This window comes from Strix uralensis, chromosome 3 (assembly GCF_047716275.1).
Source record: "Strix uralensis isolate ZFMK-TIS-50842 chromosome 3, bStrUra1, whole genome shotgun sequence".
Classification (NCBI taxonomy): domain Eukaryota; kingdom Metazoa; phylum Chordata; class Aves; order Strigiformes; family Strigidae; genus Strix; species Strix uralensis.
The window spans coordinates 56572335-56599613 of NC_133974.1; the positions used below are offsets into that span (position 1 = coordinate 56572335).

Below are 27279 nucleotides of genomic sequence, written 5' to 3' on the forward strand. Positions count from 1 at the left end.
TCCAATCAGCATCTGAGGTGGACAACAACAGGGACTTTACAAGGAACTAAAACACTTTCTAAACCTGCTCTAAAATACTTTCATTACACTGATACAGTATTTTTGCTTCCAAGGCCTTGTTTTTGTTTTAAAAAAAAATTAATGCCAGGGAGAGAGCTCAGTCAGCTGGTATTCAAGCAGAACTATAGACCACTGAAGGGAAGCTGGGGTGGGTGTTGGGAAGATCTTTCATGATTGCTTCCTTGTCTCCTGCCCTTGGTCCAGCTTAGGTCACTTCTGTCACATGCCAGATATTGGACAAATGAGAAGCATGAAGAAATCACTTTTGTAACAAAATTTATTTTTGCTCTGTGAATACAAATCCCAAACATCAACAAACAAATTCCAGTGGAAAAATACCAGTCATTAACAATGAAAACTTTTATTATTATTTAATAAATAGAACTTTGGCATTCAAAATTCTAGCTGTAAACCCTACTTTAAAAAAAACTTACAAAAAGAGGCAAGAACAACAAGCCTAAAGCTGAGCCAGCCAGTGGCTCCTTTACTTTTTACAATGAACACATTGTGATTAAGTCATGACAACTCTATTTACATATGAGGTATTCTGAGAGGTTCAAAAATTGAACCCAATTTACAAAACTACCAGTCTTCAGGGACTGATCCAGTACATGTGTCAGCTGTGCTTTTAAAAGATAGCTCCAGACACTCCTCCCTACTGAACTAATGATATACTGTAATTAATATACACAAAATAAACACATTATGATTTGAGTTCTCACGCCTCATTTTCAAAGAAGCTGCATACTACGACCGGCCCAACATTCGAAGTGTACACCTAGTACCTAGTTTAAGTACTTCTGTTTCTAGACATTATGCGAGAGTTCTTACTACAAAAGCTTATAAACAAACTATCGGTAGGTAAAAGGAAAACAAGGTGCAGTCATCAGCATCCTAACTTATCTAAAGTTCAAGGGGAATATACACTTACTTCAGGCAAAAAAGGCACAAAGGTATGCAGCTGTGGAATTAATATTGCTAATGAGCTGTTGGAATAGATTATCCCTTTAGATAATAACCACTGATTTGTTTGCAGTCTAAGAATGCAGATTAGTTCAGAAGATCTTTTCCCCACTCATGACAGAACTCATCACACAATGAGAAGAGCCCAATCACACCTCCAACTCCACCTGTGTAACATCGTTGTTAAGGATAAGGAAAACTGGAGCAAACTGCACCCACATGGAGAGACTGCAACGTGCCATTGCTGGCTGTGCTAGGGCAGCAGGTTGTAGAGGAAGGGGTTTGCTTGCTTGCTTGCTTTCTTTGTGCTCTTACCCTGCAAGAAAAACGTCCAAAAAACTGTTTGAAACAAAAGGCAGGCAGTGAGGGCAAAGGAAGGAATGAAACCTTTTGGAGTGAAAAGGACAAAATTTCAGCTCTCATGATGACTTCACGGCCACCAGCAGTTTTGAATGCCAGAGCCCAAGTGGGTGGTTACAGCAACCTCCACAATTTCACACAACTATAACACTACAAAGCTGCACAGCTGAGGCTAGCAACCTAAATCACGTTTACACAACTGAGCTGCGTTATGTCTATATAGTAAATACATAGCATCATCTATAGCTTGTCCAAAGACAGTTACTTTCCAAGTCTTTTTCAAAATACATTCTCGAATACAGTAGTTACTGTAAATATCTTCTAAAGGATTGTATAAATTCAATCTGAAATGATACAAAATTTACTGTACAAATTTGCTGACAGCCAGAACGGTACAATATCCATTCATTAGCAGTTGTTTTTCAGCCCTTGAGATTGTCTAATAGCTACAGCAAAAAGTTGTCATGACTAAATCTAAGCAATTCCAATGTTAACATTCATTAATCAACTCTGTATTAAATATGCCGAATGAGACCACACACACTACATTTTAACCAATTAAACAATCATGCATATCGTAGACAAAGCTTATTCCATTTAGAGGCATCCGTAAACTGATGCATATATAGTAACTGCTACTACTACAACAGGCCAAATTTAAAGAAATCAAAGCAAAATACTGTATCACTACAGTCAATTGGTAGTCTGCATCTTTGGCTCATACATCTATCAATTAGCTCCCTACTTTAATTTGACTGAGGCAGATAAACTCAGGGGTTTTTAAAATCAAGTGCTTTAAAGTCAACATAAATATTACATGTTCTGTAATAAAAATATTACAATGCAAGATTACAGCATTTGCAATCAAAGTATTACAAATAAAATGGGACCTCCTTCCTGAGGGACTTTCAACTAATACTTGAAGAGCATAAAAGCTCCTGAAGTGCTTTGCAAATATAAATTACTGATCTCAACTCTGCAGTACAGTTATCACTATTTAACAGGAGGGATGGGGGAGGCATGCCAGCCAAGTGACAGCTTATATATTCAAAGTGACTCAAAAAGTCTCCTGCTCCTCTCTAATTTCTCTGTTAAACTCCTTGTTATTGCCACCAAATTTAGAAAAATGCTGTTTGGTGATATTTTTTTTTATAGGTACTATGTTTCCATGTAAGGAAATAATGTAACATGCAACTTAGGTGTTTCCACTCTCCTCCTGAAATGGTATTGTTGAATTCTGATAGAAGACAGATGCCATAAATTGGAGACTATTACCTCACTGCAGGGCCACAACCAGCAAACTACACCAAAGGAACAAGCTGAGGCCCTAGTCACAAAAGCCAATACTGTTAGAGGCATAGGAAACTGTGCAAGCCCATTTCTGCAGAGATCCTTGCTTTCAGTTTTGCACTAGTACAAAAGCATACCTTCAGACCTACAGAAAGAGCACAGAAATTTAAAACAGCCTCCTTTTTTACCTTGAAGCAGAGACACTAGGCAATTTCACTTGAGATTTCATCTAGACACTGTTTTAGTGCTCACAGGAGCTGAACCAGTCAGATTAATCTATCTGAAAACACCATGTAGCAATAATATAAATAGCAACACAATTTTTCACAAATTAGTCCATGTGTAGGTTCAGGATAGAGAAAACTGTCAAATAAATAAGTCCATATAACTAAAAAAAATTAAATCACTAAATTATAAAAACAACATTAACGGTAACTAACAATGAACAGAAAGCAAAACATCACCAAGTTAAAACAGGTAACCATTGCTATAGCATTTTTTTCCATTCACATAATCAGAAAACTGAAGATACTAGCACTTTTGCCATAAAAATATTACCCTAGAATTTACTTGGTTCTAACCATTAAGCTTTCTAAGAGATTTCTGCTGTTATCCACACTATAGGTCAGTTGACTGACTTGCACCTTAATAATCTGAAACTTTCTTTTAATACCATATATGTAACTGATGCTTATATATTTTCTTAACAGTGTAATTTGAGAGTGGTTTTGCTCTTTGCAAGTTTTTGTTTCCTTCAGTTAAATACTATTTTATGCCATGCATAACTGTGCAGCTAACTTGCAGTAATGTTCCAGGAAATGAGAAGTATTAATATGTCATCTGTCCCACAGGAGTGAAACAGCACTGCCAAGTGACACTCACTGAATAAACTATGGAACATGATCTTATTTTTTTAATGTAATTGCTTCCTAGAAAAATAGAGAAATCAAGAATTCCCAAACAATGTGGAAAATTTTGCAGTTCTCAGATAACCGAGTACTTAATACTGCTAAGTGGAAACATTCTGTTCTGAGCCCTGATTTTGCCAAGTGCCAAACACCCGTTTTGTAGCTGTGGTAAAAAATGGTTGAGGTGGTTCACAACCACATCAGAGGACTTCAGGGATGGGACACAGACCAGGCACATTTAAAAATGGAGATGACCTAAGGTAAAAATAAGTATGGTACAAACACTAAAATACAGTCCTTTTTTTTTTTTTTCTTTTTCTTTTCTTCTGACAGCCACATACTATGCTGCAAGTTCCATGCCTTCCAGCTTCTCTAGGTTTGTCACAGACTTTGTATTACTGAAACTTCTTACAGCAATGTGAGAGTGCTTAAAACAATTTGATAGTGCTATATTTTATGGACTTCATTTGCATAAAGGAGTTTTTCTTCTGCTACTGGGCAAACAAGCTAGATATCCACTACTAAAAACATCTTTCCTAGAGTTTTAGGCAACTTGAAGAGCAACTACTTTTTGTAGTCCTCCCAGATTGTTCTAATTGCAATTTCTAGAGTGAAGTGCAGTTGCAGAAGTCTCTGGCTCCACCACATACAGCTATAGGTCCTTCAACCCTCTGCTCTAATTTCAGAACACAGATAATGACATACAAACCCTTGATGAACGAAAGGGCTGAGAGTAGTAGCAACACAGCTGTTTTGATGCTCTGATTCCAGAAACTAGCTGAAGTAATAAAATGAGCCCTAATGAAAGAAACAGAGTATCCAACTGAATCATTCTTCACAGCTTGTTCCTACATTCAGTAGTTCGGAGAAAAGATTTCTTGTAGTCTGTACCACTCTGTTCAAACAATGACTCTTCCCTTCCCATCAGACTCCAGAGATTAAACACACGCAATCCTCAGAGACGCATACGCGGCGCTGTTTGCAGTCTTCCAATATGGCTCCTTAATAGAAATGCAAAGACCTGTGACACAGCAGCATTTAGTAAGTCATTTGCTACTAGGTGAAATGTTGTCATTGAGTAATGCAATTGTCCCCCATGTCCTGAGCATAACGGTCCGACATTATAGTCCTTAATTCATCGATATCCTTTCGTAACTGACAAACATCCAAGAGCTTCTTCGAAAGGGTTTCTGTGCTGTGGTAATTTTCATTCTCTTCAGCTGAACAGCTCAGCGCTACAGAAAAACAACACCCAAGGTTAAAGCTCTAGCAACTGTGCTCTGTGAATACTTCAACTAGTCAGTCCCCTTTGAAATAAGGGGTAGGTCACTTTAATTACATCAAGACAAATCATGCTTTAGTATAATAAAAAGCCAACAAAATGTGATACTGAGTTAACTTAAAAGTCAATTCAGAGCCCATCACTGCTTCTCTGAAAGACATGATTTTCTGTTTGCACCAAGATCTAGACTTGCCAAAGTCTGATGGATCTCAACAGCAGTGAAAAAAATTGATAGAATTGGCATTTCGTAGAGATTTTGGAGGTTTCTATAGCCACTCAGAAAAAGAGGGATAGGAGGGCTTGGGAAACGAGGCCATGTAAGATGATGAGACAGTACTACAGACATCCTGTCAGCTGATGGTCTTGTGGACTTCGAGACCGTCATATGCTGCACTCCCCAGTACTTCAGGGGGTTATGGTGCAGGTGAGTCTGTGTAGTGTGTAGTAGCCCTTGCTGCACAGGACACTATATTTCTACCTTTCTACTTTGCTGATGGTCCAGTTCAGCAACCAGTCTATCTGATTAATTTTAATTAACATTCAGAAAACAATGGAATATGATACAAAAAAATGTAATTGTTTATTAAACTTGTTAAAAGAAGAGACCTAACACAAGCTCACTACGCTGAAACTTTGTCTGACTGGCTTTAGGGCATGCTTCTCTTTTCCTGGTTAAGTTTAATACCTTAATAAGTGGTGAAGACTAGATGTGCCATTAACAGTACCAGAGATGAAGTTGCCTGGCACTAGACTTATCTAATACACACAGATCCACCCACCCCCCAACCAGACATATACATGTTCAAACAGTAGATGTATATTCCTACCACTTGACCTCAAGGGCTTTAAAACAAAAGCCACACCAGGCCTGCTTATGCCTCACCTCCCTCATTATGAGTTTATAGGGCAGAGTATGTTGGGCAGAAAAGCATCCGTTAACCCTCAGGGTGACTTAGGAGGGATGGACATGTGGCTACACACCTTTCTTTTCTAGTTGGGTGAACATATCCATGATTGGGTCCATATGAAGAGCCAGCTACCTGCTCTCCTGACTTGGGAAGGACCTGTGTCCTTATGTATGTTTTTAGTGGCCCAGGTGCACTAAAAGCCCAGCTTTTCAAGACAGCTCCAGGAGTACAGTTCACCCACGACTGCTCCAGTTGCAAAGCAAGGGGGACACTGGCCTGTCCAGCTGGCAAGTGCAAGCACCACTTTGCTAAACTGTTATTCCTCTGTGTCAAAACACTATTAGCATCGGAATGACAACATCACTTACATCTGATTCCCAGCAGTAAGGAAAGGTTAGGCTCCTTGCCCTGAGCTCTCTGGGTAAGAATACTGCACAGTGCTTTCAAGTCAAACAAGCAATGGGACATTTCCTTGAACAACTGGTCTGCTATAGGCATCTTCTCAGATACTGGCTGCCTGGACTGCTCCACCTGCTGCATCTGCTCCTTCAGGCAGGCATTCTCTTCCATCAGTCTTTGGTTCTTTGTGAGAAGTAAATGGGAAGAAGGGGAAAGTTAGTCTGCAGCATGCACTGTAGCAGAAAGTTTCCTGTTTCAAACCACAAACAATATAACTAAAAATAATTAATTTCCACACATGTAATCAGTACTTCTGTACCCGTCCAAAGAGTGGCAGAGAGACAGCTTTTATGTTACATTGATTAGCTGCCTTCACCCTTGAAGTTCTCACTTCTTGAGGTAGGGTTGGTATCTATTATATGCCTGCACGGCAGCCAGCTGTCAAATATGTAATTAAGCTCATACAGTCCTACCATGGGATCTCATAATCATTCTATAAGGCTCTTCCCAGCGAGTGTGGGAAGGGGTTGGGTTACTGGAGTTTTTACTTACTTCAGAGAGAGTTTTATTTAACTGCTCTATATTCTTTTCTTTTTCTTCAAGCTCATTTGTCATCTTCTGAACTATCAGCTTTTCTTGCAAAAGCTTCTCTTGCATAGACTAAAGTGAATGAAAACACAGGTAATGATTTTAAATTTTCGTACTTTATATTAGCACTGACAAACAATGCATCCTCAGTAAATTTCTAAGTTTCAGTTACTCATTGCTTTTGTATTAATTCTTCACTTTTTATTTTCTACCATGTTCCACCTGGTAATATTCAGGTGGATCCCAACAGCTCTCTGTACAGTAACACAGGTATTCCAAGTATCAGTTCAGCCCTTTAAATAAGCAGTATCTGTTTAGAAACAAAAAGACTGTATGTGTGCAAAACCTTACTCCAATATGGAATGCATGAAGTCTAAAATAACCATGCAAAGTCATTTATTCTAAACAATTTCACTTGAAATAAGCAGCAGAATGACAACTAAGCTTAATTTGTGCAATTCCGTGTTGTAACTGAAGTTTTTTTTTTTGGCCTCTACTTTCCACAAAGACTATGGCAGGACTTCCTACAACTTTCTATAACACAGAATTCACCTCACTTTCCATGCAGCTGAGAAGACAGCCTTTGTTGATACACAGCAGCAACCTTTTTAAAACCATTCACACACAAGATGGAACAGAACAGTCTACACAACTCTACTGTGCTAAGAAAACAACAACTGCAGGCAAAAAAGTAACTTATTTGCAGTTTATAGTGTCATTTTTAACAGATACCATAATTACTATTTTCAGCAATGTAAACAGTAAATTTCTAGGATGTTGTTGTATTGGAGCTTTCCATGACTGACTTCCAGATCAGTCACAAGCAGCAACAAACAACTGCTGCAACATGGAATCAGCTGCTGTCAAGTCCCCAGTTTCCCCTCAGAAATCATGAGATATTTCCAAAGTGGATTTTTTGGGGTGAATTCAGCATAACCACAGGTGTCTTTGTTGTTAAAAGCACTCATATTTATTCCACTAGTTTGCTTTTAGATCTCTAGATACGTCTTTTGAGGTCATCTGGCAAAATTCAGAACTAGAAATATTCAAACCATCTTATCTGAATACTAGTAACAATGAATAGTGACTATATAAACTCCTGATGCTTTAAAACACAGATCTTTTCAGCTTTTGTGAAGAAAAAAAAATCCTCTTTTGTCATTAATGGTATTACTCACAAATCTAATACTGTGCTAGCACAGTGCATATAAAGTGTCTCTCCATCCCTAGCTCACCACTTTGGTATGTAAAACCTGCTGCCCAATTTCAATTATAAGATGCAAATCTGATCCCAGCATGCTCAAAATACAGCTGGAGCACTGGTAACAACGGTGCATGCCTTGGCACAGATTTGATTGCAACCTTCAACAGAGTGGAACCAGAGACCATGATGGGGGGAGAAGGAGCATTTCACAAACCAATGGCTCTCAGTTTATGGAATGACACTGTCCCAGAAGAATGTTTTTTCTTGAATCTCTGTAGGAACAATCCTAAATATTATTCTTCTAAAGCAGATAACTCTCATGGGGAATTCTATAAGGTAGTTTAAATAAAATGCTGTAGAAAGACCAAAGTCACTCTTTAGTAAAAGATATGTTTAAATTGCTGCACTATGACTCTGCAACCTTATTCAAAGACAGAAAAAACCCCAAGCTCCCCAGTTACCTTGACACAATTTGCTGTGGGTTCTGTTATGTTGGTTTTGCGGTCCTAGGAAAACAATTTAGCTTTGGAAAAGAAGCCAAATTTACTCTTGTGAGAGTTTCTCCTAAGATGTATGAAGAATAGAACTTTCAGGGTACCAGTACCAGAGAATGTAGCACATAGGAGACTGTGCCTATATACAGGCCTGTCCTTTACCATGTACATGGCCTACAGAGTGGATGAGAAGCCATTTAATTGACTTGCCAGCTATAAGAATTACTAGTGCTGATGACAAGGCAGGGACTAATGAGAGGCCAGGCAGGGCTGGCACTCAGTGGAGTTTTCAATGGCCTGGCCACTCAGAGGAGGTGCACAGCTTTGACAGAATTTCCCAACACATTCAGCTCAACACCGCACAAGTGGTGAGGGAAAGCCAGTACTTGTGTCATACGCTTTGCAAAACTGGAAAACAATGGCGCTAAAATTTACACACTTAATATGGACTAAAAAAAACCCACACTATTTTCCTGTAAGTAAAAAGAATCAGCAGGCAGAACCCAGAAATGACTACTTGTTTTTAAAACCATTTTCACACACTTGATGTGCTTCTCAGTTCACCCACGCTGTGCCCCTCGAAAGGAAGTGCTGAAGTAACATGCATCCGAAAGATAAGCTGTGCGAGAAACCACAGCTTCACACTCCAGAGGGAGGAAGGGGAGGAGGGAAGAGGACCCTGCCCCACGTCAAAGGAAGCACCCTGGGCCAGGAGAGGGCAGGAAATAGCTCTGCTTCAGGCATTTCCTTTGTCGTGCTTGCAGATGAGCAAAACCTGCAGTGGTGTTCAATCGTCTTCTTTAGTCTTTTAAACACATTATCTACTGAGAAAAATGGCCATATTGGGTCAGACTGAAGGTGCCTCTTGCTCTGTCTGTGGCAGCAGCCAAACAGAAGATACTTAGGAAAGACGAGGAGAACGGGGCAGTACAGGTGCCCAAAACCCCCTCCCAGCTTCCAAGTATCTTCAGAGTTTAATAGTCTGATGATAAGCAAGTTCAGGGACACCCAGAGCCGCAGTGGTGACACATGCATTAGTACTACCACTTACATATTTCACGTTTGTGTCAATGCCAGACATTAAACCTTTGACTGTGCAGCCTTCCTGAGGATGGGGATAGGTGGTGGGGAAGACAGGTTCAGAGATATTACCTTCCCTAGTGTATTTTTAGAACTACATCTGCCATTAAATTTATATAACTCTGCAAACTACTCCAAAAACAACTTCTAGAATATTTCAAATAATGTGCACATGTTCAGCTCATGAATTGCACCATTTAACACAAACTACTAGAAGTGGAAATCAGTGTTTATTTCTAAAAGATACACCTAACATCTGCTACCCTTATCTTAAAGCTCAGAAAAAGTACATGTGCTTACCAGCTTGGCTAAACCCACAGTGCTGTGATTTCCCAGTTGCTCATAGTGCTATGAGTCCTCCATACTTCACCCTTAATTTTTCCATATGTTCTCCAAAGTTACAATTTGGTGGCGTTACTCCCAGCTTAGCACAGTTTGGGTTTATTGTGACTGACAGGACTGACAGATATACTTTGGGTGACACACGCATCGTACAATCTGACTTACTTCTACTGTCTTTTTTTGGTACCAAAAAATGTTAGTTGTGATATCTAAATTAATAATGTAAATACAGATTTTTTTTTTTTTTTTTTTTTAAAACACACACCACTCATCTATAATTTTTCTGAAGATCTACTATATACGCAGCATGACATCTTGTCAAGATCAACCAGAATTTTACTCCCTTACACTCAGGAGAACAAATCAATCAATCAAAACCATACAAGGAAGATCAAAATCATTCTACCACGATTATGAGCAAATAGAAACTAGTACAGCTTAGTACACTGCTGTTTGAAATAAAATGTCTTTGTCTTCAGCTTTCAAGTTAAAAGCAATGAACTGAAATACATTCTCAAGTATAAATTTACAATGTGGCAGAAGACAGGGAATAAAATGAGATCTTCTGAGCTGAAGATAAATTGTATCTCTGTGCTGATCAGAGATTTCAGTTTCTAATGAACTACTGTTCAATGCTTCCCAAGGAACAAATGTGGAGGGCCACGGAGATCAAGAATACAAAGAAGCTGCTGTAGTCTACAAGTAATTTGAGGGGTAACACCATTTTCAAATCTTATTTTCTGTCCTTATATAAAATACCTCAAAAGGGGAAAAGGGAAAGTCCTGGAGAACAGAACACTACTCTGTTCACAGACTGTCACAACTACTCAGTATTTCCCAGTCTCAGCTCCCTAAAGTCACTTCAGACTAAGCACACAAACAGCCATCTGTATAAACACACACAAAGATCGCTAGTCTCAAGATAAAGGTGATGGAGAGAGAAAGAACCAAAAGTTTAGGAAACATTAAAAGATTTAGGTTGGTGAAAATACATTTTGGCAAGTTGTGCATATTTCTTATAAGGACAACATATACATATACATATATGTAAATAATCTTAACTAAACTACAAAGAGAGACAAAGAACCTCTGAAAGGTTACGGAGTTCAATCTGAACCTTTTTTAAATTATGAAATACCTGAAACAACATTTGCCTGTGTCACAATTTTTGCATATAACTGGCTGCTCCATGAAAACATCTCAATTTGATAAATTTTGTCTTCTTCAAACCTAGAGAAGCTTAGTTTTGCTTTTCAGTTCACAGACATATGTTATATTGCAACTTAAAATCCCCTACTGTTTCTCTACAGATGTATTTAATAAGCTGTGATTTAATCAAGCAAAAATACGGTTGCCAACAGGAATCAGGCTTGCTATTTACCTGCATGGAAGAGAAAGGAAGCAATTTAATGGTGAAAGACAACATACTTTCAACAGCTATGAAGAAGTAAACTTGGCTCCAGTTTGCAAAGTGGAAATAAGAAAGCACGTTCTCTTAGCAAGTGTTATGCGAGCAGTTGTGTGTCTCCATTATTTGGATTCGAGCTCCACAGAGTACTCCCCTCCACTTTGAAGGGAGCAGGCATTCAGCTGATTGCTTACTACCATTCAGCTGTTCTTCCAAACCTAATGTACATAGAGCCAAAGTAGAGCAACTTCTTCATTCTCAAGGGACAACCCTGTAACTTCAGTCTCTCTGGAGGGCAAGGAAGCAAAAAATGTGGAGACAAATGCCAATTTAAGAGAAGAATGGAGAAACTAGAATTTATTGAATTTGGCTTCAGTACGTGCTGAAAACAGGTTTGTTTGTTTTTATAAATGCTTTTTCTAGAGTAAGTCATGCCTTCTTCCCTATAACTTGTATAATGTTTCCTTTTCTCCACAACAAACACTGGTCACTAAGTAACTTCCAAGTCTCAGGAGCCCAATTGTGTTAATCCAATCCACAGAGCTGCAACTGACTCCTAGTTGACAGCCTCTGCTGTCTTGAAAAATCCTTGGCTCCAAGTTAGGTGCCCAAAATCCACCAAGAGAGTTATCTAAGTGAGTGACGTGTCAGAAACCACTTGAAGAGGGACCTGCTTAAACAACGTGAAATGTGAAGTGGTATGGTTTAGAAAGGCACCTGTCTCTACTAAGGATCTCAGCAGTGAAGCTCCTAATCAGTATCACTGTTTGTACTTTGGATGATCACCTGAACCCCGAAGTTGGATGAGAGGCTTCGCTGTTACTTACACAGGCAGTCCTCACCCTTGAAATAAGCAGTTCGGATATGACATCCACTAGATCAGCAGCGCAAGGATGCTACATGCAACAGTTTTTCACTTTATGATGAGTACCAGCAAAGTGCTTAAACCATACAAATATCAGTAATGAATACATTATGAGCCTGCAAGAGAACACAAGTCAACTACAGGCCATAAGATTAAGTTCTTGGCATTTCTAACTTTGCCTCCTATTTGGGAAGATAAAAGGATGAAATTCAACTTTACTAATGTATCTTTATGGACTAAAAATGTAAAGAGTAAACAACAGAATATACACTCTTCCTTACCTGCATGTCTAAAATCAGTCCAGCTATCTGATTTTGTTGATTGTCTATGACCTAGAATATAAAATTGAGTCATTTAAAAGCCTTGAACCTTTTCAGATCCTTTAAAAAAATCAGCTTACAGGTGTGTAGCCATAGAATTTAAATAGAATCTTTGAAAATGTAAATGACAAGACAGAGCTTAACTCTGATAGAACAGGCAAGTCACACAAAACAAATGTACTGAACAGAAACAGGTACTGAAAAGCCATTTGAATTAGCAACAATTGTGTAATTCTTTAGTGAGATATTTATTTCTAAATTAAAAAAAAAAAGAAAAGAAATGCAGGACTCAACGTTAAAGATTCCATCAACAGATCATCTGCAGACTAACCTTACTGGCTTTCTCATTCTTTTCTTTGAGACATTCATTCTCACTCTGAAGCTGTTTTGTGTCCAACATGGGAAGGCGAATACCATCTTCCAGGCATTTTTCTACTTTCTGTTGTAAACTGCCATTCAACATGAAAGAAAAATTAAGTGCACTGACAGAAATCAGAAGAGTTGTGTGTTCCAGTGAAAAACTAGAAATCTGCACCACCAGAACCATAAAACCATTCCTAGAAGAATCCAGCCTTACAAACGAGCAAACCAGCAGTGGATGAATGATGCAAAAATCCCAAACTACTGAAGTTACCATGACACTAACAAGAACAGATCCATGCAGGAATGGTTTTATGGGCCAGATTCTGTGCTGCATCTCCCAAAAGGCACAGCTCCAGCAGTACAGCATAGGGAGAGAGGGCAGAGAGGAGCAAAGAAAAGCTTTGTGGTGTTCACAGCTGCTCTGTGCTACTGTGGGAGGCAAAACCAGCACCTGCATAGATCAGAGGAGTCTTCAGACCTCTCAAAGTTACATGAGCTTTAAAATCAGGCTCACTGGGGCATGTACAACTCAAAGCAAAGTCCAGAATTGGAGGCTGCACTGAGTACTGGTGGTCTATTGTCCTGGTTTTGGCTAGGATAGATTTAATTTTCTTCCTAGTAGCTGGTATGGTGCTGTGTTTTGGATTTAGTGTGAGAATAATGTTGATAACACTATTGTTTTAGTTGTTGCTAAGTAGTGCTTATTCTAAATTAAGGATTTTTCAGTTTCCCATGCTCTGCCAGTAAGCATGTACAAGAGGCTGGGAGGGAGCACAGCCAGGACAGCTGACCCAAACTAGCCAAAAGGATATCCCGTACCATAGAACGTCATGCTCGGTATATAAACTGGGGGGGAGTTGGCCAGAACGTGTGGATCGCTGCTCAGGCATCAGTCAGCACGGGGTAGGCAACTGCATTGTGCATCACTTATATTTTCTTGGGTTTTATTCCTCTCTGTTACATTCCTTTTCATTACAATTATTATTACTATATTTTATTATGATTGTTATTATTCTATTTTATTTTACTTTGGTTATTAAACTGTTCTTATCTCAACCCATAAGTTTTTTTTCCAATTCTCCTCCCCATCCCACTGGGAAGGGGAAGGAGTGAGCAAGTGGCTGCATGGTGCTTAGTTGCTGGCTGGAGTTAAACCAGACACCTATCCTTCATGCCCTCTGTGACTTGTAAGGGGGAGCATAAAGCCACTCCTGCCAGCTACACCCACGAGGGCATGACCTTCAGACCCTCTCAACTCAACTCAAGCTCCTAGGTGTAGTTAGAGCCTTTGCCTGCTCATCTTCTCTCAGAAAGGAAATACATTTTATTAGTGTTAATCTTGCTGTCTAATTTAGAAACCAGGAGCCACCTCAAATATTTGTAGGCTTTCAGAAAAGACAAAATGATCCCCCTTTAAATTATGAGGGCATGAAGAAAAAAGGCCTTTCATTGGTAAGATGGAAACAATGCGTCAACAATTTGGCTGCCAAGGTGTCCTAACCAGCTTGCCTTTCATCATGGAAACACTTTCAGACTCCTGTGGCATGCACTTTTACCCAATGGAGGGACAGTGAACTGTAGTAACATCCACATAAATTATTAGAAGTGATTCCCCCTGCTTTCCCCCTCCCCCCTTTTTTTTAAAAAATAAGTGTTTAAGCACCTCCCCTCATCTAAAATATACCATAGTAACAACGTCTCCATGTCCCATCTGGAATCTTCAAATGGCTCTCTGTCCCATTTCATTTCTCATAGTTATGCAAGTTAAATGACAGTAGATTAGCTACAGCTAAGTCTCCCTGAAAACACCCCCACCCTCTGTGAAAAGGTAAGATTTAAATAAATCTTTGACCCTTCCCTGATATACCCCTCAGCCAATATCCAGGGAGCTTTTCCACAGCTCGCGACAGGATTAGTTATCAAATATGAGTGCTGACAGCTTCTGTACAATCCCCCTTTGCTGCACATGTTTATTCTATCCTCTATACAGCAGCAGCAGGCTATGATGCCATTGTAGTGGTGTCCCACATCTTTAAAGACAGACAGTGAAGAGTGTTCTAGGCAGACTCTTCTCTGTGGTATTACTGGCAACTTGACACAAATAAAAATCTTGTTGGATTTTCTATTGCATTACACCATCATTCCACACAGTAATATATTTATACCATGAAAAATCATTATCATTGTAATAGATTAAGAGAGCAAATAACATTAGGTCTCAACATCAGGTGGTAAAGTACACCCGGTTTCAGGGCACAGCCCAACCAGCTGTTCATACCTCTGTACTGTGGTGACCAGCTCTTTTTCTTTTTTCTTCTGACACACCAGTTGCAATTCTCTCTCTCTGCACTGTGATCGGGCCTCTCCGAGCTTCTTTTCTAACTCAGTCATAGCTTCTTGAAGTTGCTTGTTCTTCTCTTCTAGAATTTGAAGCTAACACAGGTTACATTAGTCAGACATGATGCCACATTAGCAGAAGGCCTGGCAGCAGGCCACAGCCTTACAGTTACCTTCTGTATAATCTTAGACCCATTTCACTTTTCTGAGACTCCCTAATAGCTACAGTGCTTTCTAAAACATTGAAATACTTCTCTTCCTAAACAAATAGGGAAAAAATAGATGTTGAAACTGTAAAAGATTTGACAACAGATATTAGGGAGATTACTTGTATTTTTAAAATGTAAAACAAACTTCCTTCACCTTACCTGTTTAGTCTGCCCTTCTATATCATCCAGCGTTGGTAGGTCAGCCAAATATTTTTCTAATGTTTCAATTCGTCTTTGTTTTTCTTTGTTTTGCTCAGACTCTTTCTGGCATTTCTTTTTCAGGCTATTAATATATCGGTCTCTAGTTTTAAGCTAGAAGAAAGTAAGGGTACAACGTTTTATGATTACAGTGAAAAATAAACCTGCTTTGGAAGCAGAGGCTGGTCACTCTTCAAGAACTGTACTCTAAATTGCTTGAAAGGGTTTGTTACTGCAGAAAACAAAACCGAAGAATAATTAATCCCAGCAGCTCCGAGTCATAGACCCACACATGACCTCAAACCACAGTTGCTTCACCTCTGCCCAGAACACTTCATATGCCTTGCAAACTGAAAACATGAACAGTTCAACAAAAGTTAAAATATTCTTAATTTTTTCACCAATGGAGATGCTCATATGCAATAAATGATCAGGAAATATTTTAGTCCAACCTCTTCCTCTGGTCTAGGAAAACAACTTAAAACACAGGGACCAAGAACTTAACCCAACAAGAACTGGAGCTAAAAACCTGACTTTGATATAGTCTGAAAATTACATCAGAGGACATCAAAACAGAATAGTGGCTTTCCTAAACACCTTTTCTAAAGGCATCTTAATTGCCCATCAGCCTGAAAAAGGTTTTTGATATTGTGTTATCTTTGCTTGCATTCCTGACACATACTTTGTTTTATTACCCAGGTCAAAAAAAGCAGGAAGGCAGCAAGAAGAGTATTTTCCAGTCATAGGCCAATTTAATGAAAAACAGTATCTCTATTGCTTGAACTAAGGTGTAGTAATTCACAGATATCAAATACTTGTCACTAGAGTAAATGCTAAACGTACTTTTATTTCAGTGCTACAGACATCCATCTCACTGAGAAATAAATGTGTGACACTGCCAATGTCAGAGCTCAGTAACAGAGCCTCCTGAAAAGTTTAAGTCAATGATATCTTGGAAGTTTTTATTTTCTATATGGGTCACAAAACTCTGGATTGCCACAAGGTCAGAAATCTTTATATCTTTTATTTTATCAAGACCTCAAAACCGGACAAAGCTTTCAGGCTGCTTTAAAATCTTTCTGATTAGACAAAGCCCAAGTAAACCCCACATGCAGTAAGGCAAAGTTGCAACTCAGCCATGATCTTTTGCCACAGTATGTGATTCAGAACCACATACCGCTCCCCCCACTCCCCGCCCCCCGCCAACCCAAGCCTTAAAGGCAGTGATATAAATATGCACATGTAAGCCAGTGTTGCACAGTAAGAACTGCCAGGAGTCTGAAGGTTAGCTAAGTGAGTCCCTTCCCCTGTTTCTCAATTACAAGTTGACCAGTCAGAATACTCCAGTACTTGTGCGACAAAGATTACATGGTTTCCAAATCTTCTTATCCTGTGTGTACACCATAGGGAATTTCCCCTCCTGCAACCTCTCTCTTTCTGATAGCTACTGTGTTTGCCTTGGGATTTCTCCCACCCTCCCTAAGTCCCCAGCATCACCCTGAGCACTCTTTCTACTTTCTGTCGCTGAGATGAAAAAAATGTGGGGTTTTTTTCATACACTCTTGCTGACTCTGCTGAGGGGAAACAAGTTTTGAATTTTGGTTGGGTTTGGGCTTTTTTTTCATTTCCTCCTTCATACACACACTGCTGATGACTTTGTTGGGACAGGAAAAAAAGGAAAGCTCTCACCTCTTGGCAATTAAATATTAAAAGCAAAGCCACAAAAATCATAGGGGACACCACTACTACAAGCTATCAGCAGTATCTTACAGGAGTCCTTCACAGTTACCCATAGCAGAGGGAGAAGGAGCACCCAGCAGGGTACAGGTGTCTGAATCAAAGCATTTCCAGCCCAGCAGCCCGATTTCCAGATGAAATGCCTCAGAACTAAAGTAAGGGCTGCAACATCTGCAGATGTCAAGAGGCACATTCATGCCTGGCATAAGGAAAAGGAAGAACATAGGCATTCATGACATGGACGCTGATGGAGAGTACTGCAGTATCTACCTTAGCAGGCTCTCTCAAATAGGAAGCTGTGAGGAGCTACCATGACTACCAGCCAGCCACAACAGGGAAGCTTCTTCAGCCCTCTGAAGTTTCAGTGCCAGATAAAGAGCTCCCAATCACCTTAGTCTTCACCTCAGTCCTATACTGACTACACATGGAGCCTAGGGGAAAAAAACCCTTCTCTTCAGGCACCAGGAATATTCACAAGGTGGTACAAATACTCCCTTGCTTGGTATGTCTGCATGGGGCAAAGACAGGTATGATGCCAGCAGCAAACAAAGAGCACCTCTGTTCTCTGCTGGCCCTGCAGTTTCTTAAAAGGAAAGCATCACGTACATTCACCCTAATGCCAGAAGGCACAAAGCACTTCAGAACAGGAGGACTTCTACTCTGACATATCATCTCCCACACCAGCCATAAGGAAACGTCTACAGTAGGGAAAAAACAAGGAAAGCACATTTTTCCAGCCTCCAGCTGCTTTCATCTTAGGGGCTCTCCTGAGGCAGTTATTTCTGTGCATTTATAACAAGGCAGCACTTCCGTCAGCTCACCCGTTTTCCCTTGAGTCCACCTATATACTCTTAGCATCCACAACAGCTTTCAGAGAAACAATCTACAGGCTTGCTATAGAGAACTGGCATGAGGAATCAGCTCCTTTTGCTGATCATGTACTTGGCTCCTAGAGCTCTTCTAGATGTTCCCTTGCTCCTGCAGCAGGAGCTGCAGTGAGGAGCTGACTGTCCTCTGTCCCTTCCAGGCTGCTTGTGGCTCTGCAGATTCCATCACACTCCCCTTCAGTCACTTCGTTTCCAGTGCAAAGATTTAACCATTCCTCCCATGATTTTCTGATGGACATCTGCTTTGTTGCAGACAGAAGTAGAAATGTATGCCAGCAACCTTAATCAAAACTTCTACGTGTTCTTTTAGCATAGACTTACAAGCAAAGCTCACCTGAACGTTAAGAGCATTTTTCCCACTCCCTCACCAAATCCGGCTTTGGGCTGAAAAAACACCCACTCCAAAGAGGCAGGAATTTGCTCAGAAATAACCCTGGCACACCTACGGCAACAATCCCTTTGATCAGTACAGAAATTGTATTTTTGTCCCCTAACATCAGTCACTGACCCAGGACACCAAGCCTTTGGGCTCTGGGCTGATCTCCCTGTGAGCAGAGCAGAGAAACTGCAGAGATGGCTGTCCCCAGGCTCACCACCCAGGCTACTGCTCAGGTTCCCAGACTGTCGTATCCCTGCAGGAACACAGCACAGCTCCTTCCTCCCTCCAGAGTCTTCCCTCAAATGGAAGGGCACTAATTTTATTACAGAAACACACGCTCTGCCTCCCTGTCCTTTCTCTCCTTGAGAGCTTTTTGTTCAGCACACAGAATGGATGGGTGTTAAGGGATGAATCAGGCTCCTAGTTACAGACCATCCCGCTGACACAAGCACTGCTGCACAGGTCCTCACCACTGCCACAACCTACAGCAGCAGTTCCTACACAGCGAGTAACACAAGCAGTAAAAACTGAGACAGGAGGAAGCAGCAGCAGCTAATTTCTGCCCTTCCTGAACATTACCCTTAGCGAAAAGCATACTGCACGGTTCATATGAAATGGTGTGGCAGAATCTGAGATGAATTATGCTTTCTTCTTCATCTTCTCACCTAACACTTCAGTGTATCATACTGCTCCTAATCCTTGAACCTGCATTAATATAAATCTAAGACCAGTAGTAAGGCCCAGTGATCAAAGAAGAGAAGGTAACAGTAACAATGTATCCCTAAAGCATTAATTAGGAACCACTTGGTCAATGGCACATTCCTGCTTGCAATAAAGGAAGGCTGTCAAGACATTCAAACTACCCCAGGGTACTGCTTCAGCCTCCAAAAAAATCCCTTGTCAAGACAGTTCCAAGAACACAGTCATCTAAGCCCCTTCCTTGTCTCAGAATAAAGTCTACTCTGCATATCCTAGCAAAGCTACAAGAGAATCACTCCTGCTGAATAGGCACATACAGGCTGGTAAGTCCATCTCAAAGCATGAGGCCTGCATTTATGAGCCATGCTAAAAATAGGGATTTCATTTTCACACTTTATGTTTTTAAATGACACTTTATTTACTGTAATAAACACTTCAAGCTACATAAATTCTTAGAGCTGGGCAGCTTTCCTTCAAAGCAAGTTTAACTTATACCTGATTAAAACCATCATCTTGTTTGCTATTTCACCTAGTATTACTTTTTAGGATGCGTTCACTACAAGTTCAGATTTATCCATTGCCAACACCTACAATCACTAACTACCCATTTTTCTATCACAGACAGTTTAGCCACCTTTTGAAAAAGGCTTTGCAATTCACATACTAAGTTGCTTTCTTGCAAACAAAACATACATTGCTACAACAATGTCAAAAGGAAACTTGGAACATGAAAGACACTTACTTTCTCCTCCATCTTCTTCTTCTCCTCACTAGATTTGTTTGAAATTTGTTTTACAAATTCACTGAGTTGTAATTCTTTATTCTCAGCTGCTGCAATCTTTCGCTCAAGCTCCTCAAGGTGGGATGCTGATCTTTCTGAAACGTGAGGTTGGAGTGGTGTGCTCTCATACTGTGGTTGCTTACAAAAAGAAATAAAATAGTCATACAAATGAATGGACACATACCACTGTATACTTGAGCATAACAGCAGAAAGCAGTCCTGCATTTTTTTCCACTGTCAGGAAGGGTGGGGTTTGATTTTTCAAACATTGAAGTATGTGGTAACAGCTTGCATTTTGGGAATCTGGAGGAAAAAGATGAAGATGCTGGACAGCTTTACATTCACAACACATGCAAATGAACATTGTGGGACCACTTTCCCCTTCAGATTTATGGAAGGGGTGTGACTTTTCTTCCAAAGAAACTCCAGAAAATCCAAACAAAAAGCGTTTTCAAAACGAATCACTGTCACTGCATTAACATACCATCGCCTAGGAAGAAAAACACTCTATAAGATGGCTACAAATATACTGAAGTAAGATATGCTCCAATTTCAATATCCTTCTAAAGCAGAACATTAGTACTAGTCAGACCTTAGAGCTATACACCTGAGGTGCCAAATGGTGCAGGGACAAGCCTGAGACTGCAGCTACAATCAGAAGGCAGGCCTCCTACATTCTGTCCTGTATACCAAAACCCTCCTCCCTTCCCAGTTCAATATTCCTCTTCTACCTCCACTGTCCACAGACAGGCAAGCACAAAATGGAAATCAACTGCATGTGGGATGAAAAAGGAGATGCATCCCATCAGGCTTTCAGTTTCAAGATTCTTTTAATAACATAAACTGGTATCTTTAAAGAAATTATACAGACAGTATTTTTAACTAGTAAAATTCCTTCAGCAAAGCATTAAAAGAGATTAAAACCTCCACTAAAGGAGATTTGCATTTGTAAGTTAATCTTATAGGAGGCACACAAATCATGCAGAAATCCTAATACATTATAAACTTTTTTAACTCTTTAAATTTTGAAAGATGAATGCATCTGCTGCTTTATTTGAACTGCATTATGGTACACTAAGATACATACACTAAAATTTCAGTTTCTGCAGTAATTTTTTTTCCCCAAAAAATCTTAATCTAGACAGAATTTTAAAGTACTTTATAAAAGAACTCCTGAAAGCATCAAAAGCCACATTCCTAGGTGTCTGAAAAAGTTTCTGAATATCTAACTTCACACCAAGACTCCACGTGAATTTCTCTCCTGTCTCACACAAACCAGGTTCTCACCTGATGCACAGCTGTGTTATTCCAAGGACATAATTAATGTCATGCTGAAGTACACTAGCTGAGATCCTGGTGCAGTGTTTGTGACAGGAAAAGATAAGGTAATAAAAGGGGGACAGAACAGCTATTTCTCTGCATATCTGCCTTTAACATTCTCTTTCTGCATTGCCTTTTAGATATGCTGCTCTGGAGAAGGAATTTGACTGCTACCCTGTTGCAGCACACACAGTCCTCAAACTGATCTGCATTTTGTGGTCACCCTATGCTCTCTCATCCTCACACTTCCAAATATTTGTGCTAGTTAGATAAAAATTAGGACAAGTATGCCCAAAATACCACCACACATTCCTTTTCAGACTAAGTGTTTCCTGGGAGTACTAATCCATAACCTTTTCAGGTATCCTGGGCAAAGGTATTCCACCAGTCTGTTTGCCTTCTCACATGTCTTCCATCTACTCTATCGATACAATCTAACCACTCCTTTGGGCAGTACCTCCTTCTCTTCTTCAGAAAACCTTCCATCAGTTGTTTTCAGGTACTCTCTTATCAAATCATTTATGTCTTAATATCTCCCTGTATAACTGTGCTATGTGCATGCTGTTAAACCCTTATTCTTACAGCGTCCCAATCTCTCATTTTTACCCCATTTTTATCACATTTCAAAACAAGTATGTACAAAACGTTAATGTAACTTAGATTTCTGCAAATGTAAGGTAAACTATGACACTTACAGGGTATTCTCCTCTATACAATTTATGGCTATACAATTCCACAACCATTAATAATCACAAAAGCTCTACATTTTGGCCTGAAGTAAATTGTGAACATGCTTTCATGTGTCAGTTACTGAGCATTGGAAAGCTTTGCTGAAAGAAAAATACCCATCCTACCTGCAAATTAGTCATGTAAGGTTCTTCACAGTTCACAAGATGGCTCAGTCTTGCATGTTGAGCTCGTAATTCATTCTCCCTTATCTTCTGATGTAAATTGTTAATTTGCTGCTTTTGTCTGCAATACACAGATTTTATTTGAAAAGCAAAGGAATGAAACAGAGATTAAAAAAACATAGATCTTAGGACTTGTACTGAAGAATACTATAACAATGCTATTCAACTACCCTAGATCTACATTAGCTGTGGGCTTTTTCCCCACGGTAGCCAGACTGCAACTACCTAGTTTACCACTAGAACTGGAATCTCATCAGGATATAAGCTATAAAAACAACAGTTGCCATGTAACTTTCACTTAAGCATACCCCAAAGGGTTTGTGCTCAACCGGCAATAATAAGCAAATCTTGTAGAAATATGATTTGAAAGATCTATCAATTTTGTGGGGGTTGAGGAGCGAATGACAACAGAAGCCTCCCTAGGGCCAGAAGTATAAGCAGGAAAAAGTATACAGAAAGCAGAGTGAAAACAAACAAAACTCACACCTTCATTTGACTTGGACTTCTGCTCCACCCCTTTCTCTTTGCCAGAGCTGACTTTTGACACAGGCTGAAGAGATTTACAAATCACAGGGAGCAGAAAGAACTTAGGAAGAAAACATCATTATATAAGATAGTCAACAGAGCTTTCTTGCAAGGTCTTTCTTTTTGCTTTGCTGAATACTTTCTCAGACAACTGCTTTACATAAGATGTACACTACCTCTAGGGTAAAGGACTACAATGTGTACTAAACCAGAATTAACCTCAATCACTTGGCCAGCATACAGCAGAAACAGTATCATTATTAGATCACTATTTAATTACATCACAAATTATATCACTGTTTAAATCATGACTGCATTTGAACTAGCAGGACTGCAGGGCAAATACAAGCCAGGTCTCAGCCGCAGCCCACATTACAGCCCTGTGAGGTGTGCTGCAATCTCTAGGAGCCATGGGCACCTCAATAACTGACTCCAGAATGGAGTTGTCAGCACCCATCAGAAACACACATAGCAGCCTTCCCAAACTTAAAACCAATTTTGTGCACTCCTTTAATTTTCCTTTTTCCTTCTTTTTTATGCAAGGACATATTTGCATGCAAGCATGAAAATTTTTCTCAAAGCTTCACCTCTAAGCATGCAGTATGATTGGCTTTTCTGGAAATGATGATGCTGAACTGAGACAACTAAACCCAATCTTAACAGGAGATAAACAGCAAATACAGGCTAACTTCAAGAGAGAAGGCCTGCCTGTGCACACAAATGGAAAAGAAGATCCTCTGAAAGTCCAGAAAAAGATAAAAGTTGGTTTGCTTTTTTTAAATTTCGGAAGGGCTGTGTTTAGGAAGAGCATCTCTGAAACATTATCATGAGTACACACAATATGTATTATACCATCATAGAATCATAGAATGCTTTGGGTTGGAAGGCACCTTAAAGGTCACCTAGTTCCAACCCCCTGCCATGGGCAGGGACACCTTCCACTAGACCAGGTTGCTCAAAGCCCCGTCCAACCTGGCCTTGAACACTTCCAGGGAGGGGACAGCCACAACTTCTCTGGGCAACCTGTTCCAGTGTCTCACCACCCTCACAGGAAAGTATTCCTTCCTTATACCTAATTTAAATCTACCCTCTGTCAGTTTAAAACTGTTACCCCCTTGACCTATCACTACACTCCCTGATAGAGTTCCTCCCCACCTTTCCCTTTAAGTACTGGAAGGTCACTACGAGGTCTCGTCTCCTCGGAGCCTTCTCTTCTCCAGAATGAACAGCCCCAACTCTCTCAGCCTGTCCTCCCTCATAAGGGAGGTGCTCCAGCCCCCTGATCATCTTCATGGCCTCCTCTGGACCCACTCAAGCAGGTCCATGTCCTTCTTACACTGGGGGCCCCAGAGCTGGACACAGGACTCCAGGTGGGTTCTCACAAGAGCAGAGTAGAGAGGGGGAGAATCACCTCCCTTGACCTGCCGGCCACACTTCTCTTGATGCAGCCCAGGATACAGTTGGCTTTCTGGGCTGCAAGCGCACATTGCTGGCTCATAGTCAGTTTTCCATCCACCAATACCCCAAGTCCTTCTCCCCAGGGCTGCTCTCAATCCACTCATCGCCCAGCCTGTATCTGTGCTTGGGATTGCCTCGACTCATGTGCAGGACCCTGCACTTGGCCTTATTGAACTTCATGAGGTTTGCATAGGCCCACCTCTCCAGCCTGTCCAGGTCCCTCTGGATGGCATCTCCCTTCCCTCCAGCGTGTTGACTGCACCACACAGCTTGGTGTCATCGGCAAACTTGCTGAGGGTGCACTCAATCCACTGTCCATGTCACCAACAAAGATGTTAAACATCGCCTGTCCCAACACCGACCCCTGAGGAACGCCACTCGTCACGGCTCTCCACCTGGACATCGAGCCATTGACTGCAAGTCTTTGAGTGCGACCATCCAGCCAATTCTTCATCCACTGAGTGGTCCATTCATCCATCCAATCTATGTCTCTCCAATTTAAAGACAAGGATGTCATGTGTGGGACAGAAGATGTATTAGTGGAAAAGATGCCAACTGCAATTTTTAAGAGGAAAAATAAGGGGCAAAAACCCTATTAAAGGGAATATTTTAGCCACATACATTCTCCTATCTAGCCATCAGCCAACCGTATCCCAGTTACTTGGTTTACAAGAGGAATGTAGTATTTCAAAAATAGTGAATATATTGGAAGTTAAATTTTTAAGCTATACATGTTGCAGGAGACATGATGCATGCCTACAGAACCTATTTTTACAGGTTTATATCTATAAAGAACAGCAATGAATGAAAAAACAGTATAAACAAGTTGCAATTTGGTAGTACCTTAGAACAATTCATTCAATACAAGTTCATCAAAACAGAGCAACTGAATGTATTTATGTGACTCCATAGCAAGTCTTAAAATATTCTGTATCACCACAGGTGATTTTGAGGCTTCCCTCTTCCATTCCACTATCTAGATGTAACAAGCCTGTACAAATATAAAGAGTGTATGTAACACTGAAAGACTTTGTATAGTTCTGGTTGGCACCTGTATGATGACATTACTAACAAAAAGCTTCAAACTTATTTTGAGAGAAGCAGATTTGAAGATCAGGTAAAAGAACATGCTCTTAACTTGTAAGAGACCTTATATGAGCCCAAGAGCTTGTATAATCATATGACAAAATATAAAGCCTGGATGGCTTCTGTGAATGCTTGGTCACAGATACTGGAATTATTTAGTATGTGTTGTCTTAATCTATGAACAGAAGTAATTTTTCATTATCACCTTATTACTTACTAGACAGATCTATTAAAATATCTTTGCCCCACGTGTTTTAAAATTATTTATCAGTTTGTCACTTATCCCTTGAAGGCACTACATGATTTTCTATTTGTGGCTGATTGGATCTTAGCAGTACCCTCCTCCACACACAGGATTTCAATAGCCTATACTAAACACTACAGCCTGGAGTAAATGTTTTAAAATATTTTTGAACTTCCAACGTAGTTTGAACTACATTACCATATTTCCTTTCATAATCCTTTCCCTACCCTACCAAATCCCTGTAGGAAAAAAGGTGAGACAAATTAATCCATGATGAAATAGAGCCACGCTAGCACAGAGTGTAACAAGCTTGCTTCTTTTCACTCTGCAAAGCATGAAATTCTCCACCGTTACAAAACCTTGCCAACAAAACACACCGTAGAGATGTTTTAAGGCTGTGTACATCCCGCACAACTTCTTTGCATACCCACCTCTCTGAAAATATCATTAACCTCATGGCACCCAGAAACAAAAATTCTGAAAACAGCCCAGCAGTCACAAGTAGAATACAAGATAAACACCATAGGAACATATTTACTATTTACAATCCTGTAAGTCTTTGGAGACTTCATACCAAATGCATTTTATCACTGATGTTCTCATACGCTAAGACAGTTTTAATCCTCTGTTAGCCCACAGCTGTTACTATTAATCTGCTGCATAACCACAGGCTGTGAGCTTTATTTAAAGGGAGTATAGAAAGTTCAAATGCTCTCACAAACACAGCTCACGTATTACGGCAGGAACACTGTCCCCAGAAGCTTCCCTACTACTGATCAATCATCCCAGCAATTTTTTAAAAAAAGAAGCCCACCAACCTTCAGCAGTTAAGTGCTTTCAAGTTTCTGCTCAGATACATGGCAACTGACACTCTGGGTAGGCCAAAACCAGATATAAATAATCCTGAAACCAAGGGATTTTGCCTTCTAAGCAGCAATGCTACGCTCAGCTTGTATGTTTATACATATAACGTTTATAACCTCGTGCACATCATCTGTGTTCGCAGAGGGCCAGACTAGAGCAGACTGAAATTTTCTGTTGTGACCAATGCTGGCAAACTCTCATCCACTCTTCCCTTTCTCTGAGGAGCTACTAGCACCATCAAGTCTCCCAGGGATTCAAGATGTTTAAAAAAAATTAACTTTTTTTTTTTTTGCCATAGACACTGGAGTTACACAGCTGCACTGTATCACTCTGACCTACTCCTTTTCCTGTAACTTTCAACACAGGAATTTCCTATCCCTCAGTCTTACACAGGACTGAAGTCTCCAGTCATTGAGCTTCTCAACCTTTTGTGATTCCAGAAGCCATCTGCATAGGAGTGGGTGCAGGCTGTGGCCTGAGCTCAAGGCATGGGGGAATCTGACAGGAGCCTACCTTTCAGACTCGCCTTTACAGAAATCAGACCACAGCTCACACAACCAGATTCAGTGAAAATACTGTACCTAGGTACCATGGAAACTGCTCTCCTTCACAAATTCCCTATTTTTTTTTCCATGAGTGAGTGTTACAATTCTATGTTGATGGCAAAGTAAGAGTTACTGGCAGATTACGTGAATGTCACAGCACTTCTCATATGGTTTCATTCAGCGCCTTTGTTCAAAGAGAAAATACTCTATTCCATTTCAAGTGTCTGTCCTGACACATCCCTTCCTCTTACACTCAGATTTAAGG

The 27279-nt window shown here is 40.2% G+C and overlaps 1 protein-coding gene across 3 annotated transcripts in view; it reads right to left on the minus strand.

Annotated features, from left to right (window-relative positions):
• Positions 1-319: 319 nt before the first annotated feature.
• The window catches only part of CEP85L (centrosomal protein 85L), a 159344-nt gene continuing 132384 nt past the window's right edge, over positions 320-27279 (minus strand). For all 3 annotated transcript variants that reach the window (XM_074862364.1, XM_074862363.1, XM_074862365.1), the window contains 9 exons: positions 22236-22353; positions 20023-20199; positions 15540-15692; positions 15113-15267; positions 12803-12920; positions 12433-12483; positions 6723-6830; positions 6140-6353; positions 320-4816 (listed from right to left, as the gene is read on the minus strand). In XM_074862364.1, coding sequence (XP_074718465.1) covers positions 4653-4816; positions 6140-6353; positions 6723-6830; positions 12433-12483; positions 12803-12920; positions 15113-15267; positions 15540-15692; positions 20023-20199; positions 22236-22353 — 1258 coding nt within the window. In that variant the 3' untranslated portion in view covers positions 320-4652. The remainder of the gene's footprint in view (positions 4817-6139; positions 6354-6722; positions 6831-12432; positions 12484-12802; positions 12921-15112; positions 15268-15539; positions 15693-20022; positions 20200-22235; positions 22354-27279) is intronic.